Genomic DNA, 18,384 nt, shown 5'->3' with positions numbered 1-18,384 from the left:
AAAAAAAAAAAAAAAAAAAAAAAACTAGGCATCCTATCCAGAGACATATCTCACACACAACACACACGGATCTAATTCCAGACATTCCTGGATGTGCTGGAGGGGGTGGCTTAATGGTGTCATTCCAAGAAGTGTCGATATGACAGCAGATCTTCTGCGGAAAGCATATTGTCTTTCCTCTTCCCTAGATTCTGGAATAAAAGGAGACCTCTGATGGGCAGCCGCCCTCAGTCCCTAAAGTATAACTCCCCCAACCATTTCCATCTCAAAGGCTGTTCTGATTGGGAAGGTTCCTATTAGAACAAGAGAGAGCCTTCATGATGCATTCATCTCTCCCCCTGAAGTTCTGCTTCCAGTCCTATAACGTCCTTATTCTTTCTGCTCTCCCCACACAGGGAGGGACCAATCTACAGTCAATATCAAATTTCTGTGGTGGCTTCTCATAGCTTCACCCTGTTACCTGTAAGAACCCTTTCTGAGGGACAGTTGGCTTAAGTGGGATTTTAGATTGACAATTACATGGAAAGGTTCCCAATGCTGACATACCCATCTCTGAATACAAACAATTATTAGTTGGAGATGAGAAAAATAAAGTAAATAACTCCTATTAAAGGCAAATAAATCACTGTTTTCCAGTAACTTTAAGAGTATAAATTTGTTATCCCAACTATGATTTAGGAGAAGAGATCACACATACCCTATGCACTGTATGAGAAAAAAATAGAAAGTACGTAGACCTTAGCAGAAAATGGTATTTTTATCAAGAACTCTAAATATACATAGTTTATATAATTATTATCTTCATTTATCTAATATTTCCCAGCTTTTGCTGTTGTCTTCTTTATTGGCCATTTTCCCATTTTTACAATGGTTATGAATATATGAGTAGCTGTAATATTTGCTTGGATAGAAGTCTGTTGTTTTCAAGGGGGACAAAAGGGATTGGGTAGGGAAGAACAACATGAATTAAACAAGTCTTTGTTTGATCTCTGAGATCTTGTAAAGGCATGTTAAATCCAGGAATACAAGAACTATTAAAAATGGAGAAATTAGTGAATGAAGCATAAGAACTTTTCCTTATGTGACAGTTCTGTGGACAAACAATTAATCCTTAATACTTGGACAGGTAGGGCCATAAAAGAACGCATGTACAATTCCCCTTTCCATCCCAGGCAGACACCACTAATCATGTCCTCATTCCAGCTAGGGCCGAGTAGCTTCCCAATTGCTCCCAGGGCACCACTACCAATCAGTGGGAATTGCCATGAGGATCGCCATTTCTGGACAAGGTGATCTTTTAAATGACATGACACAGGTTTTCCCATGCCAACATTCACCAGATGCCAATACTGACTGATGCCTCTTCTGACTGTTCTGCCTTGGGCACCCTTCAGAGAGAGCTTCTACTAATGAACTCCCTTCCACTGCACACAATGGATAAAACATTCTAGCAAACTGTGTCATCACAGCTTTTTGTTTATTCCTTTCAGTCAAACAGCCAACACCTGCCAGCAAGCATGCTACTTCCTGCTAGGGAATGAAGCAGGGGAATGAGCAGCAAACTGTTTCTGGAATTTTAGCAAGAAAATTGAAAATATCATGCAACGATGGAAAAAAGGAATGATTCCCAGATGGTTCCGGGAAAGGATATGGTCACTTGTCTGAAAGAACGTCAGAACTGTTGCGCTTTGCCAGCCCCAATGTGCAGTCAATAACTACATCAGTAATAGTAATGATGGCAGCTCATCACCATATTACTGCATACTTACTTTGCAGTAGCCACTCTGTTAGGCACTCATCATTGCTGTCAGTCCACAGAACTGCCCTCTGTTGTTCTGTTGTTATTATAAACGGAGATGCTACAATTCAGATGTGTTCAGGGACTTATCCAAGGTCACCCAGCTAGGGAGTGTCAGAGCTGAGATTCATCCCTAAGTCTATCTGTTTCCATCTACTATAACACTCTTTAGTCTGATGGGGGCACCAAAGAACAATGTGAGTAGGAACACTTGTTTTCCTTCTTGAGATTGGAGTTCACTGATTTGCAAAAAGTGGCATGCCTAGTTTGCAATAAAGTCAGGGTTAAACCTAGATTCTTGTAAACTTTATTCTGTAATTCCTTCTGCATCTAATCTATACGGCACAGGGATAGTGTGGCGAAGGTCTTTGCCAAGGCGGAATGTGTGACGGTGGCAAGGAGAATCACAGGGATAGGGACTGCTGGTGAATAGGGGACACTAAGCACTTGCTGATGGGTCAGCTTTAGAAGGCGGCCTCCACACCAAACACAATAGCTCATTAATATATAACAAGTGGCCTCTAAAGATCAATATGACAATGAAGCGTGCTAGGTTTTTGTTTCTTGTTTTAGCACTTGATCTGTGTCTCAGGTATTTTCCAGAATCATGCCCAAGAAGAGGTTAGTTGCAAGCCTACACCATACCTGTGCTTGTCAACTGTAGGTAGGGTGACCATATAATTGGTGTGCCAGGAATAACCCCAAATTACCCCAGTTATGAGGTTAAAATGATTATTAACACCCTTTTTTATTGTCAGAAGTTTCCTTGCATTAGTGACAAATTATTGGTTGCACTAATACAGCATTTATGATAAATAGTACATTTTCTTCTTCTGAGTTATTTTTATTCTGCAAGCCATGAGCTGAGGACAGAAAGAATGTTTTATGCACCTAAACCTCTACCTCACCTCTACCTAAACCTCCATCTCTCCACATTTCAGCACAATGCTGGGCACACATACGTATACATGGGGCTCAGCATATTTTGACTCAGTATATATATATATATATATATTAAATATTTTCTTCCTGAAGTTTTCCCTTAAGATACACCTACCTCAATTTCTGCCAGAGATCTATTGGTATTTTATTTTTGTTTTTGTTTTAATTTAAAATCTCTCTCAGTAGGCAAAACATGCACAGTCTAACAGAATATCCCAGGAAAGTTTTTCATACAAGCCGAGCCTTTTTAGCAAATGCTCTAGAAGTGAGTAAATATAACATCTGCATTTGCTATATAAACACCACAGATTTAGAGTGAAATGACTCAGAGTTTGCCTAGAAATCATTTGAGATGTTGATCTGTTTCTCTGATTTCATTGTCTGCAGCCTGCCCTTTTTTTTTTTTTTTTTTTGACTTGAAGCAAAGATTAAATAACTTTTGGATACAGAAGTACTTTTCAAAAATGGCAATGATGCATCTAGTTCAAGGGGCTACTAATTACATAAGGTTTTTCTATGAACAATTAATGCAAAGGCAGTTACAGTGGTTCTTTAGATGATTTGTATTTCATAAATACACAATAGTATGGCTATAATGATTTATTTAATAGATTGGTTAAAATTGCTCATAATGCTAGTCTCAAAGAGTTAAATAGTAATATCGTAATGAAGGAAGGTGAAGGATCTTAATGGAAAAAATATAAATCAGGAGAATCAGATGTTCTCATTCCAAGACTCCCCTACCTAAACCTCCCACACCAACCTAGTAGAGAAGAGGGCCAGAAGCCATTACCCAATAAAGTTCTGAGAAGCCCTATGAGCCAGGAAGATGGGAGGCCTTATCAAATCCCAAGGCTACAGAGTATGGAACTAAGGATTTGGGTTGTGTTAGTTGTGATAGTGAGATTAACACAGGCATTATATACAGATGGAAAGACATAATGCACACAAAAACTTGTTGAATAAATATGAGGGACCACCATATTTTAGGGAGGATTACAAAGATTGAAAACAAGAAGCTAGGCAACTTAGGGGTGCCACTGCTAGAATTTTCCTAACTGTGCCTCTTTAATGACATTGACTCCCTTTGGCTTCCTCTCTCCTTTGTCTCTTGTTCATTCCCCCTTCCTCCTTCTATCTCTCCTACCTTCTGTGCAGTTTTACTTCTGCTTTCCCCTACTTCCCCAACTGACATGAGGGGTAGGCTGGGGATTAAATGGAGAGAGAGGTCAGATACTCCCATCCTGGTTCCTAATCAGGTCTCGATTTAGATATCATTCCAGAACGAAAATCAGCATTCTCCCAAAGGATAATAAAATAGGCCAAAAGCACTGTAGTATGTATGGATATAATCACTCGATTATCAGAATGATGAGACCTCCACATAGGATTCTTTAAAAATACCTCAAATGCTTGGGGCACCTGGGTGGCTCAGTCGTTAAGCGTCTGCCTTCGGCTCAGTTCATGATCCCAGGGTCCTGGGATCGAGCCCCACATCGGGCTCCTTGCTCGGCGGGAAGCCTGCTTCTCCCTCTCCCGCTCCCCCTGCTTGTGTTCCTGCTCTCGCTATCTCTCTCTCTGTCAAATAAATAAATAAAATCTTTAAAAAAAAATACCTCAAATGCTTGAAATCACATTTACCTTCAAATGTGATTTGAAGCAAACAAATGGACTAAGGTCTTAAAGTAAGTCACAGTAGACAACATCTTGACTCTGGGTGTGTAACAGGACAGAGGTATGTGAAGAACGTGCAATGCACACTAATGGAGATTCTATGACTTTGTCCAGACCTGACCCATTTCTACAAGGAAGAGAACCTTCTCCTTCCCAGATAGTTCTATCAGTTTACAAATCAAACAGTTGTGTTGCTCTAAGGTCCTAAGGCAATATGCAATTACACTTCCCAAGCTAACATCTGTAAAGGCAGAAGCCTAATAAGTAAGACACAGCCTGCACAGGAGAAACATGGGGACCAGGAGAATAAGCTTGAAGAAAAGGACACATGGTAAGCATGCTGGTTTATGGGGTGAGTTACCACTGGTAGAGAAGCTTGCAGAACATGTAACCTGGTCGCATGGATTTTTCCCTGCTATTCCTATTTTTCCTTTGTCTTGCATTCTGCTTCCCAATTGCTTTTTTATTTTTTTCTTTTAACTGTTTTGCTGTTATGGCTTCCTGTGCTTGCTTCTTTTCATTTCTGCTTTTATTACTTTCCCTTAATTCTGTATTATCTAATCTGGTTTTTAAATTTAGCCCTGAAACTGAAGTATTAAATCATTGAAACAAATCTCAATTCATCAGGTCCTACTAACCAACTGTTGCTTTAAAGTCAACTTTAACTCTACCTTGGGTTGCATGCTGATTTAATGTAAGTGTTCCATTAACAGCATCACCAACTGTGTACTGATTTTTTTAAAAAAAAAAGACGATTATGATGAAGCTCTGGTGACAGATGATTAAAATCTCCAACAAGCCTCCTGTCATTGGGTTCTAACAGACCCACACTGCCGTCTTATTAATTAGGAATATTTTACCAATAGAAAACAGGAACCCTGCAGTGGTGATACTGGGGATCTAATATGAGTAATGTAAAAGCTAAACTGAACTTTCAATCATCCAATCAACTAATAGTTTAGTGAATTTTTACAATGGGGTGAGCTTCATTCTAAATGCTGATATACAGAAGACAAAGTTTGTGATCACCAGAGCTTACATTCTGGTTTTGATGACAGGCACAAACAAATAAATGTATAATATAGCAGGTAATTTCCAGATAATAAGATGATGAAGGAACACCAAGCAGTGTAGAAGGTAGAGAGAGAAAAGTATGGCCTGACTCAGAGACAGTGTGGTCCTTATGAACTCCACTCTTTGGGGTCCTAATACTGCAGGCTGTGGTCCAGGAAGGACTCTTAGATAAGATGCCATTCATGGGGCCTAAAAGAAACTGAGCCATTTGCAAATAGAATGCTTCTAGTTCAGGAGACAGTATTCTAGCAACACAGAGGTGCACTCAGATCCCCTTATTGTCACTATTCCCCTGCCAAGGTTAACCATTATTATGATTTCTAATGGCATAGATTAATTTTTCATGTTTTTAAAATTTTTAAAATTGAAATCACAGAGATATGTTTTTTTTTATATCTGGTTTCTTTCAACACTAAATTTGTGAGATTTATTGATTATATTTGATGCACATTTAAGTCATTCATTCTTACTGCACTGAGTGAATATATAGAAGTACTAAGTTTTTAATGCCCAAGAAACACTAGAAATGTGTAAGGCAGACCCTATGTTCACACTCTATATAAACCCCAATGCTTGAGTGTAGGTGGGGACCTGTGACTTGCTTTTAACAAACAGAAAGTGGCAAAGGTGATGGGATTTCACTCTTAGGATTCTATATCAAGATACATCCATTCATACATCTGCTGGTGCTCCCTGGCTGGCTCGCAGAGGTAAGCTGTGAGGGCCTATGGGGCGTTCCACGTGGCCAGAAGCTGCCAGCGCACTTAGGAGCTGAGAGCAAGGTCTGGTGAACAGCCAGCAAGAAACTGGGGCCTCCACTCTAAAACCTCAAGGACCTGAGTTCTGCCAACAGCTTGAGGAAGCTCAGAAGCAGATCTTTCCCCAGTGCAGTCCCTGATAAGACCATAGCCCACCTGTGATATTCTGAGCAGAAAGCCAAATACACTGTGCTTGTATTCCTGAACCAAAGAAACTGTGAGATATGAAATGTGCGCTCTTTTGAGCCACTAACTTGGAAATGGAAAATTAATATAAGAACCAAGATCCCTGGCTTTCTAGCATAGTAATTTTTAGCCCTTTGTGTTGTTACAGGTAAAACAAACACCCTATAAACAACTCAACATTCTTTCTCCATAATCCACTTTCAATAATAACCAACATGGCAAATGCAAATCATGAAGTACATTAGTCCCAGTTTAATCATTTTAAATCTACAGAAGCCTGTCCTTTACCTTTAAAAAGCCATTTATTAATTGGTCAGACATAAGTGAGAAAACAGGTAGAAGCAGCTAAGACTGGGTATCTCAGGACATTTCCTGGGAAGAATGATCTTAGAGGAGGAAAAGAAGAAAAGAAAAGAAAACGGGGGTTGCATATTTTCACGATGCTATTTTCAGCATGTATTTCCCATAGATGCATCTTAAGCACTTTGGAGCAAGGCCAACCAGGGTGCAATGTAGATATAAGTCAATATCATTACAACACAGGCACTTAACAGGAAGACATGACTGATGCAATACACCTGCTCGCACGAGAAGAAAGCTCGCCCGCTCTGGGGAAATAAGTTTCGATACCCCGTTTCTACTCCTTTTCACTTTGTCCTTGATTTACTGTCTTTGCCCAGCTTCAGCATGACAAAGGCTTAGCTTTCAGAACAAAATGATATTCCAGATTCCACTAAATATATTTGTAAGACAAGGGCAGCCAACAAAATTAAACTGCCGGCACAAAGACTGGCTGTTATTTAAAGCTAGAGAGAGATTATGGGGGATTATTACTTTATCAAAAAATATTTCAGCTACGAAACCAGTGCTTATTTCTCCAGTACTTTGGCTGTGTGCTAATTTATCTCCCACCTTGCACAGATTTAGTCTTTCATTGCCAATTTATTGGAAAGCCTGACAAATGTCGGTGCCCTATGGTACAGGACACCCAGGCTTACTTAGTTATTGCTACAGAGAGCTGGAAATCAGGACCTTCAACGGGGATTTAAGTGTGCTGTTTCTTTGATTTTTATTGTTGTGCTTTCATCTGAACCATCAGGCATTTCATCTTTAATTTCATTCGTCTTTTAGAGGCCCCACCTAAGGATGGCAACACAAACAACTAAAACCCAACAGTAGTACCATCATGAAGCTGATGACTTGGTCACAGCTTTTCCTCTACCATTTTTAAATGCAATATTTTATCTGTTTCAAACTGCCTCTTTTTTTAAGATACATTGCCTCAGACCTTTCGTGTACATTGAGAGGAAAAATACCTATCAAAATTAGAAATAAGAGGAGAAGAGTAATCCATTTTTAAGATTTGCTATTTCTTAAGATTTTTTCTCTCATTTTAGCTTCATGCTTTTAAGTAAAGTTGTTATCCAATTTAATTTATCCTCCTTGATTCTTAGCTGCACTTCAGTGCACCATAAAGATATGGCAGTGAACTCTTTTGAAGATGAACCATTAGAATATGCTTCTAAAAAGGCTCTTTTGCTCAAAAAAAAAAAAAAAAGTTCCCTGTCTTTATTAAAATCTCTCAAACAATTTCACTAGAAAATGTTGTCTATAGTGACATTGTATGTGTAGACACCGGGCCCCTGAATGGTGCTAGATCAGTGCTGTGTCCTTGACTTAGTGTTATAGTGGTGGATCCAACAAGTTAACAGAGACAGAGACTGTGACAATTTCAGTAAGAGGCTGCTGCAGAAACCCAGTAGAAGGGCACTTAATAGTCTTTGGGAGGGAATCAGAATGCTTCCCAGAAGTGACATTAAACTTAGACTCGAAGAAATAAGAATTTGCCAACAAAGAAGAGATGAAGGTGGGAAAGGAAAATATGATTCAAGCAAAGGTAACAAAATGTGCAAAGACCTAGAGGTGAAACAGCATGATGCATTCAACCCTGGGAACATAATTCAATATGGGGAGAGGGTACAGTGGGGTGTGAGAATAATAAGAATTGAAACTTCATAGGAAAGCAAGAACCTAGGGTTGAGGCGAGTTTGGAAATTAGCCCAAAGGCAGTGCGAGCTATCAGAAATGAGTGACATGAATATATTTGAATTTTAAAAAGATCATCCTGGTCAGAATAGAGAATGAATTAAAAGGGCACAGGCCTGGAGGCTGGGAGAAGTTTTTGGACACTGTTGCAGTAATCTGATTCTGAGGTTAGGTTGGCCAGAGCAAAGATAACCATAGTGGGAGTGTACAAAAGTGACAGATGTAAGAGACTGAGGAATTAGATATAATGTGATGCAAGAGAGTTGAATAAAACTTGGTGACTGATGGACTCTGGAGGGGTAAGGAAGAGGGGGATATGGGTGAAGCATGTCTCTGATTGGGATAAAGCACTTCCTTGAAAAAGGAAAGGCTCAAGCAAGGGAAGATGTAGCTGTGTGCATGTGTATGTGTGTGTACTTATGTGTATGTGTGTGCATGTATGTGTGTGTGCTTATGTGTATGTGTGTACATGCATGGGTGTGTCTGCATGTGTGTGCACACCCATATGTGTGTGTGCATGTGTATGTGTGTGTGCTTATGTGTATGTGTGCACATGCACGGGTGTGTCTGCATGTGTGTGCACACCCATATGTGTGTGTGCATGTGTATGGGTGTATTGCACGTGTGTGTATGCACATGTGTGTGCTGGGAGGTTTAAGGTTAATTTGGGACACGTGGAGCTTGAGGAGTCTACGGGACAGCCAATTAAAGTTGCCACCTCAAACATTTGGGACAATTTTCCTAAAGCCACAAAGAGCTGCATAATCACTAATTGAAGTCAGGAGAATGGATGATATCTCAGTGAAGTTGATCTTTGCTCCAAAAAATGCCAGAACTGCCCCCCAGAAAGCCAACGTGTAAAGGGCAGGCTGAGGAAGAGGTATCCACACAGGAGGTTGAGGAAGTAACCAACAGCATAATGTGTTCTAGCAAACCCTTGGAAGTTAAGGCCTGAAAGATATCTGTCAGTGATATGGCTTCTTAGTGGTCTTGACATATACCGTTTCAATAAAGTGTGCTTGACGGTTATGAAAGTAGAATAATTTGTTATACTGAATATTTCCAATTAAATTATTTCACTCATTTATTCTTTCATCCATTCATTACTATACTTACTTCACTAAGTGAAAACAGGGAAATGGGGTATATATACAACTGTGCAGAGATAATCCTCTAATGTGCCTTTAACCAGTATCCTTTATTATTTATATGTACTTAGTATTTATATGTACTTATATTCATTTACTGGTGGGGAGAATTAGTTTTCTATTAACAAAACTGTACACCTCTTTATGTTCAAACAATGGATTTATTCATGCATTTAACTATTGTTTATGAAAATAATACTGTTTAAAAGTCAAATAGTATAGCAAGACTTAACTAAGAGAAAGCAACTCCTGTCCCACACCTTCCTACTCTGGGCCTTGCTCTCCCTATGCAGTGACTTTTAGTTTTATTAGTTTTCTTGTTATTTTCCTTCAACTTTATTTTATTAAATATATTGCTCTTTCTTGACTTATTAATTTTAAATATTATATTTTGCCTTCCAACAATGGCAGATGAGGAATTACCTTTCTTAGACCCGGTCACATATGGGTCCATCCTCTCCATGCCTCTAATATAGGTAATCTACAATTTTGGTTAGGTTGGTTTTCAAAGTCCATATTGTTGTGTCTGATGTAAATATCACACTTTTCTGGTATCTATCACTTGTATATTTTCTCTAAGGATTTCCCTCCAAAAGTCCTCTGTCAGTATGCCTTATTCAAGATCAGGTTTTCTCAACCTTAAAGGTATTGACATTCTGAGCCAGGTAATTCTTTGTGTGTGGCGGTGGGGGTTGAGAAGGGAGGCTGTCCTGGGTCCTTAAGATGTTTAGGAGCATCCCTAGCTTCTATCCACTACATAAGAGTATCACTTCTCATCTTGACAGCTAAGAATGTCTCCAGATATTAGCAACTGTCCCCTGGGAGGCAAAATCATGCCCAGTTGAGATCCACTGGCCTAGACCAGTTTCTCACTAGGATTTCAGTATACCTGTTATCCTGAAATTACCTTGCCTATTCTGTGGTGGGTGATCTGTTTCCTCGATCTCCTATCATTTTTTTTTTCAAGATTTTATTTATTTATTTATTTGACAAAGAGAGACACAGCGAGAGAGGGAACACAAGCAGGGGGAGTGGGAGAGGGAGAAACAGACTTCCTGCTGAGCAGGGAGCCCGATGCAGGGCTTGATCCCAGGACCCTGGGATCGTGAACCGAGCTGAAGGCAGACACTTAACGACTGAGCCACTCAGGCGCCCCTCATATCATTCTTTTACATATACTTCTTTTTTTGGATGAAGCACATTGTAGCAGGCTGCCTCTAACATGGCCCCATGGATCTCTGCCTCCTAGTAATTGTAACCTTGTGTAATATCATCCCACATCACATAGTACCAGGTGTCACTGCTGAGTTTAGGTTCTAAAAAGACTACAATTTCTGTCTTAGGTACTCTCTTTTGTGTATTTCTTGCTCCCTCTCTCTGTTTTTGTCTCTCTCTCTCTTTTTCACCTGCCATCCTCCACCATTTTCTCTTGGGGGAGCAGAATGACATGCTGTCTGTGCAGCCCTGTGGAAAAAGTCAAGGAACTAATGACTGAAACCTCCAACAGCCACATGATGGCGCTGGGAATTAATCGGCATTCAGACTACGGCAGTCCCTTCAGACTACCGCAGCCCAGGCCAAGGGGTGTGATCTCATGAGAGACCATGAGCCAGAAACATCCAGCTAAGCCAATCCCTCTTACAAAATTGTATAAAGGGAAACATTTTTGTTGTTTAAAGGTGCTAAATTTTGGGGTGATCTTTTATACAACCTTAGATAACTAACGTATGCATATCAAGAAGCATCTTAATAAAGGTGTTTATGGAGTCTTAAACAATCAACCCAAACTACCTCCACCCTTTTCTGTATGAAATTGTTTGTATTCCTTCCTCACACATGACTAATAATTTGACTAAGCATAGCATTCCAGTTTGAAAACCATTCTCCCTTAGGATTGAGAAGATGCTTGTCCATTATCTTCAAATTTCCAGTGTTTCTGTTAAGAAGTTCTTTGCTAGTTTGAGTCCTGATCCTGTCTTTAGCAAAGTTAGGGTTCTGCGTTTGCCTTGGGGTGTGACTTCTTGTTGGGAGGGAAACAAAGTTTTACATCAGATTTCTTTTATTCTATAAAGTATTTTCCGGTACATCTTTGCTAATGTTCTCTCCCCATCTATTCTCCCTTTTTATAAATCCAGTTGGAGAGTGAACATCATGTTTTTCCCTCCAATTTTCTCTTTTGTCTTCATATTGCCCACATTTTGGTAATTTTGTTCAACCCTCTGGGAGATTTTTCAAATGTTATATTCCAACTTTTTAGATTTTTAACAATTTCCTCTACTGCATTTCCAGGAGTTATTTTTTATTGTTTTCTAGTTTTATTTTAAACCGTCGTGTTCTTGTTTCATGGATTTATATATTCTCCTACATCACTGAAATGCTATACTTTTAGTTTCTTCTGCCTCTTGCATTATCCCTGTTTTCTCCACTGATCTATGTTTATTTATCTGCTTTGATCTTTTTCTTTCATCTTGGAGGTTTTATGGAAATACCTGATGGTCCTTGTCATCTGTTCACCCTTGTGACTGAAGCACTACAAATTGTATTGATGATTCTTTGAGCAGGGACTGAATTTGTCAATAGGTGGGGTTCACTGTTAGGTGACCACATGAGTAAACTATTCTTTTCAATGGGGGCATGCCTAAAATTCTGGTTATCACATATATTTTTCATGAACTTGTTCAGTTCTTCTGTGGGAAACTCTCTCATCCTCTGAATGAAGAAAGAAAAGCTTCACTGTAAGAGCTCTTGGAAGAAGGGAAAATTAAGGCCAGGAATCTCATGCCCCAGTGCACAGAATGCCAGGTCATTTCTCTCTTTAGTCCTGTATCTAAGTCTTGCCCTCAGCTTTGGAAACTCTGGTTCAATTTCTATATGCTACTAAATATGTCTGGTCTTCCGGGACAGAGGTGAAAAAGAACTTGCTTATCTTCCTAGACAAGAAAAAAGGGATTTAGGGTCAATAGTTCTCTGCAAATCTTTTCATTTTCCCTTCCCTGACTTCATGCCTCATCCTGGACTCCATGGTATACAGAATCCTCAGGCCTGAGCGTCTCCCATGAAACCTTCCCATTAGCATACCTTCCTAGTGACTTGGACTGAGCCAGCTTTCCTCCTCCATCTGATGTTCAGTTTTTAAAAATATTTTCATATTTCTTACCCATCCTAAGCTCTGTTCTGTTTTTTGTGTTTTTTTTTGTTTTTTTTTTTTTGTCTTTTGGGGTTCTTACGTTTTTTTTTTTTTAATTTTTCAATTTCCTTATGTCATTGTGGAGGAGTGTAGAAAGAAAAACAACAATAAATTTGTGTCTTTATCTCTCATGATTAAATAAGGATATGCATTTTTACTCGAGATTTTTCTCAACCAGAAAAATTCTGTTGATCCCTATTAATAATATTAAAATCCCTTTTTCATTCCCCCATGTGCAATTTCACTTCAAACTTTCAATTGACAGTGATTGTCAAATTTAGCTGTCTAGTCTCAGAGCGGGGGCTCTAGCTGTACTCTGCAACTTGCATCAAAGAATTTAGCATCAATCAAGAATACTAGTTTGTCTTCGTTTGCTTGTTTGTTTGTTCCCACTAGATAATCCCGTGTGCTTCATTGTACACCAAAGTGCAATTTGCCATACAGAAGGAGATATCTGGCACTTCTTCCACTGACCATGCATTTCTAAATATCGGGGTTTAGTCCTCCTTAGATATTTGCCCCATCCTTTCTGTCTGGCCCATCTTTTAAACAGAGTTCTGGAAGCAGGGCATTATGAAGGACTACAGGGAGTGAATATGGCATTCCTGACCCAGCACACACCCCACATGAAAGGTGAACCAAACACCAGAGAGAAAACGGCAGGTTCCATGAGAGTAGCACACGGAACAATGAGAGGTCAGAGAACAGAGCCGAATAGTTCACAAGGTAAAAAGAGATCAGCGGGCTTTGCTTTTCAGCCTCATGGGTTCAATTCTGTGTCTTCTTGGACAAGTCATTTAACCCTTCTGTGCCTAAGTTTCTTCATCTGTAAAATGGGAAATGTTGGTACTAACTTCACAGCCATTGTGAGGGAATGAGGTGAACTAATGCAAAACTAAAACTGCTAACATTAAGTGCTTGGCAAGTATTAGCTGCTATCAAGTGTTCTTGAGCTGGGAAGGTCTCCGGTGGGTGGTGTTAGAAATTCAGACTGGACTCGTAAGGTTGAACACCTGCTCACCATGTCTCCACTGCAGCTTTATAATAGGCAATTCGATGTCCAGGGCCCTCATTGCTAAACTTCGAGAGGATAAGCTACTTATTAAAGTGGAAACACATCTCCAATAACTTTGAATGAAGAGAAGTAATGATAATCCAAGGCCTACTTGCTGCACAAAAGGTAATTAACTGCACAGAAAACTGAATAAACCCCGAGCTTGGGCTTTCTGCTGACTGTTTTAAATCTCAAGATGTAAGTATTTACAGATCAAGTGTTCTAAGAAGAATAAAAACATGTCTTTTCTCTTAGAAAAGCTTTCTTCACACAGACTTCAACGACGTTCTTAAACCCTTAATTAGAGTTCTAGTCCAAAAGCTAACCATCCAGTTCCCCGTTCCCTCCAACCCTGGCTTAAAAAAAAAAAAAAAAAAAAAAAAAAAAAAAATCAAGGTGGCTCAGTCACCAGCCAGCATTTTGCTCTGTTTTATAATAACCCTTCTTTGTATTTATCCCACATCTTTCATCTGAGTTCCTTCAAAACCTTTACAGACAGGATCTTATTAATCCTCAACAACAGTGCTGTGCGAACCTTGACCATTGCAATTATCCCAAATTTACAGATGAAGAAACCAAGGCACCAAGTGCAGGCCTTTTCTCTTTTTACAAACAATGAAGCATAAGAGCAGATAATAATTATCTTGGTTCTCACAGTATAGTTGTAAGCAACCAGCCTTGCTGGGGAAAAAAAAAAAAAAAAAAAACGAAAACAAAATACAGTTGCTCAATTCTTGGAAAATTTCTTAAGAGTGTTTTAAACTGAGAAAGTACAAAGACCCTGAAGGCCCTAAGAAAATGTAATCAAAGAATGCCAGCTCCACAGAGTACCACTGCCCAAACAACCTTGCCTCTAAAAAGTACATCACAGGTAACAAAATAGAATCTCAGAAAGACCAGAATAAAGAATAATAATACTTGATTAATATAATGTATGTTCATGCCCATATTCGCTAGAAAGCCTTTTGTGATCAACTGAGAAGAACTGCCCTCTCTCCCCCAGTACAGTCCCACTGGCATTCTGGAAAGACCTCTCATGGATTCTGGGGGGTGTCCTGACACTTGCTAGGCATAATTCAATCCAAGAACACTGAGGCCAGCTCTGTGCTAAGTACTCTGCTAGATGCTGACCTTACAAAGATGAAAATTGTATACGGACTCCAACTTCAAGTTTCTCCCTGGAGCCAACTATACACCATATTCGTTCTTCTATTATGAGCACATAGGACAGCACCTAGCACACAGTAGGTGTTGTGAACTGAATGTATGTGTCCCCCTCAAATTCATATGTTGAAGCCCTAATCCCAGTATGGCTAAATTTGGAAACAGAGACTCTAGGGAAGTAATTGCGGTTAAATAAGGGTGGGGCTCTGATTCAATAGGATGAGTGTCCATTTCAGAAGAGAAACCAGAGCATGCTCTCTTTTTCTCTCAGGCACATGCATACTAAGGAAAGGACATGTGAACACACAGTAAGAAAGGAGCCATCTGCAACCCAGTGGGAGAGCCCTCACTGGATACCAACCCAGCTGGCACATTGATATCAGACTTCCAGTCCTCAGAACTGTGAGAAAATAAGTTTCTGTGGATTAAGCCACCTAGTCTGTGGTAATTTGTTATGGCAGCCCTGGAAGATAAATACAGTAGGTATTAAATAAATGTTTATAGAGTTAATTGTATTTTGTAATTTTTTTGAGAGAGAGAGAGTGTAGGTTGGGGAGGCAGGGAAGAGGCAGAGGGAGAAGAAGAGACTCTTAAGCAGGCTTCACGCCTAGCAAGGAGCCCTCTGCAGGCTCTCACGCCCCTGAGATCATGACCTGAGCTGAAACCAAGTGTCAGATGCTGAACCAACTGAACCACTGAGGTGCCCCTTGTAATTTTTGTTACCCTTAATTCCATGCTACTCTTTGATTATTGCTCTTCCCCAGGGACTTAGAGCCCTGACTCAGTAGCTCTGCTCTTCCTATTTTAGTTTCCTTCATGCTGGCACTTACTGCCCAGCCAGCTCCACAGTCAGAGGGGCCGGGGCTTGAGGTGGGGGTTCCCAAGAGTTTAACTACATCTCCTCAGTCATATGTTGCTGGGCCTGGCCCTACCATGAACAGAGCTTATTTAGTCCTGCACACACCCTATTCTTCAGTTATTTTATGTCTCTTTCTGTCTGTCTGTCTTTATTTCAGAAACATCAGACTAGTTCCCCAAAGATCTAGTTCATAGTGTATTTGAGAGAACCATTCTTAAATTTTGTTTTGTTTTGTTTTCATGCTTGTGTATATCAAAAGCTGCTGCCTGTACCTAATGTACCTAATGCTGCTGACGTGGAGGTTGGGGACCCTGTGCCTCATCTTTCTCCTTCCTCACGGTACTGTCCCCCCAATTAGATGCTCTGCCTCTAGACAATGGGTGATTTTCATCTCCTCTTTGTATTAAATTTTAATCTCAATCATCCTGAATCCTGACCTGCACATTCACACTCTGCCAACCAAAGCATTCAGATAATTCATATTATTATTATCAATGAGAAAATGCAGTGTGTTTTGTTCTTTACAGTCTACGAAGCACATCTTCTTGCATTATCTCATTTGATCTTTGTCTTAGCCTAATCGAACTGCTATAATAAAATATTGTAGACTGGGTAGACCAACCAAAAGAAATTTATTTCCCACAGCTCTGGATGCTAGCAAGTCAAGGTGACAGCCCATCTAGTTGCTGGTGAGGACTCTCCTCTTGGTTTGCAGATGGCCACCTTCTCCCTGTGTCCTTACATGGCTGAGACAGACAGCAACAGAGAGAAAAGTCTGGTGTCTCCTCTTTTAAGGACACTAACCCTAGCAGATCAGTGCTCTCTCCTTACCACCTAAATTAACCTTAACTTCCTTCTTACTCTGAATACTAGGAGGGGAGCTTGGGTGGCTCAGTCAGTTAAGCAGCTGACTTCAGCTCAGGTCATGATCCCAGGGTCCTGGGATCAAGCCCCACTTTTGGCTTCCGGCTCAGTGGGGAGTTTGCTTCTCTCTCTCCCTCTGCCCCTTCCCCCGTTCTTGTGTTCTCTCTCTCTCTCTCTGTGTGTCTCTGTCTATCTCTCCCTCAAATGGATAAATAAAAAAAAAATTAAAAAAATACTAGGAGTCACTTCAACATATGGATTTTAGGGGGGCTCAATCTTCGAGGACCTATGAGTACACCACAAAATAAGAAATCCATGAAAACAGGAAGAAGAAAAACAAGAACGATGACTTGGGTCCAGTTTTTTTTTTTTTTTAATATTTTATTTATTTGAGAGAGAGAGAGAGTGCAGGAGTCAGGAGAGGGATAGAGGGGAAGGGAGAGAGAATCTTGAGCAGACTCTACACTGAGTATGGAGACCGACAAGGGGTTTGATCTCACAATCCTGAGATCATGATCTGAGCCAAAACCAAGAGTCAGGTGCTTAACTGACTGAGCCACCTAGGCGCCCTAACCTGGATCCAGTTTTATTCACCATACCTTCATTTCTTCACTCCTTGGCACTTCACCCCTTGGCACAGTGGATTAACTGTCTGATACTGGAGATGCATTTTGCGCCTGTCCATATTTTTGTCCTTTTGTCATGGTGTGTCATAACCACATTACTCTGAAATGGAAGAGAGGAGCACAACAGGACCTGGTATTTCCTCTCAGCAAGAGATTATTGGAAAGCCCAGAAATGGAGGAAATGCACCAACCAAATCAGCCCTGCGGGTATCAAAATACATTGGGGAATTTTAAGTTCAATAGCAGCAAAGTGTTGCCTGACACAGACCCAGAAACTGAAGTGGTCATGGTGATGCCTTCAGGGGCGTGCTTTTCTCAGCCTGTTTATCAGGATTCCTGCTGCTCTGAGGAACTCAAGTATATGCTGGTGTCAGAGAGGGAGTGGTAGGCGGCAGCACTACACTTTGAAAGTCTTCTGCAAGAAAGCAGCAAAGGCAGAGAGTAGTCTAGGGTCAAACCAGCCCTGGTTAGCAGCTGTTGAAGTTTTTACTTTGAAGACGTTCCCTCTCCAGATTCCTCCTTACCCCTGTCTCCCTTGAGTCAGTCTGTTCAAAATGTAAAGTGTCTGCGTTCATCATTATTCCCTCCAAGGTGTATGCAATCACAAATGCAGACAGTGCATCCTTATGGATGTATATGTTAAAAAAAAAATTGATAAAAAGGAAATGCTGAAGCAAAGTCAGACAAACCATTCAGTGCTGGAGGGCAGCTGAAAAGCCACCATAGGAAGGTGACCCGGGGGCCCTGTTTGGATTTTGTATCCAAATGATTTCACCATAGATTGATGGCCTTAGACTTAGCACATATTCTAAATTTGATTTTTTTTTTAATTTTTACTACCAAGGAGCCAAGAAGGACACATGATAAAAGAGCAGAAAGGGGAACTGATTGGGAAAAATATGAATATTTCACATGCAATGGAAATAAAGTGGAGAAAATGAGGAACAATCAAAGAAACCTCTCATTTGAGTAAACAAAAATCTAATGTCTGCCTGGAAAGCACT

The 18,384-nt window shown here is 40.2% G+C and overlaps 1 protein-coding gene across 2 annotated transcripts in view; it reads right to left on the bottom strand.

Annotated features, from left to right (window-relative positions):
• The window catches only part of CNTNAP5 (contactin associated protein family member 5), a 792,175-nt gene that overhangs the window by 76,514 nt on the left and 697,277 nt on the right, over positions 1–18,384 (bottom strand). Inside the window, exon 20 of one of the 2 annotated variants that reach the window (XM_032412460.1) lies at positions 17,305–17,480. The exons of the other annotated variant lie outside the window; for it this stretch is intronic. Coding sequence (XP_032268351.1) covers positions 17,476–17,480 — 5 coding nt within the window. The 3' untranslated portion in view covers positions 17,305–17,475. Of the gene's footprint in view, positions 1–17,304; positions 17,481–18,384 lie in introns of those variants that run through there. 2 annotated transcript variants of the gene reach the window in all.

The sequence above is a fragment of the Phoca vitulina genome, unplaced genomic scaffold (assembly GCF_004348235.1).
Source record: "Phoca vitulina isolate PV1807 unplaced genomic scaffold, GSC_HSeal_1.0 scaffold1, whole genome shotgun sequence".
NCBI lineage: Eukaryota > Metazoa > Chordata > Mammalia > Carnivora > Phocidae > Phoca > Phoca vitulina.
This window is presented reverse-complemented; position numbering and strand designations above follow the sequence as displayed.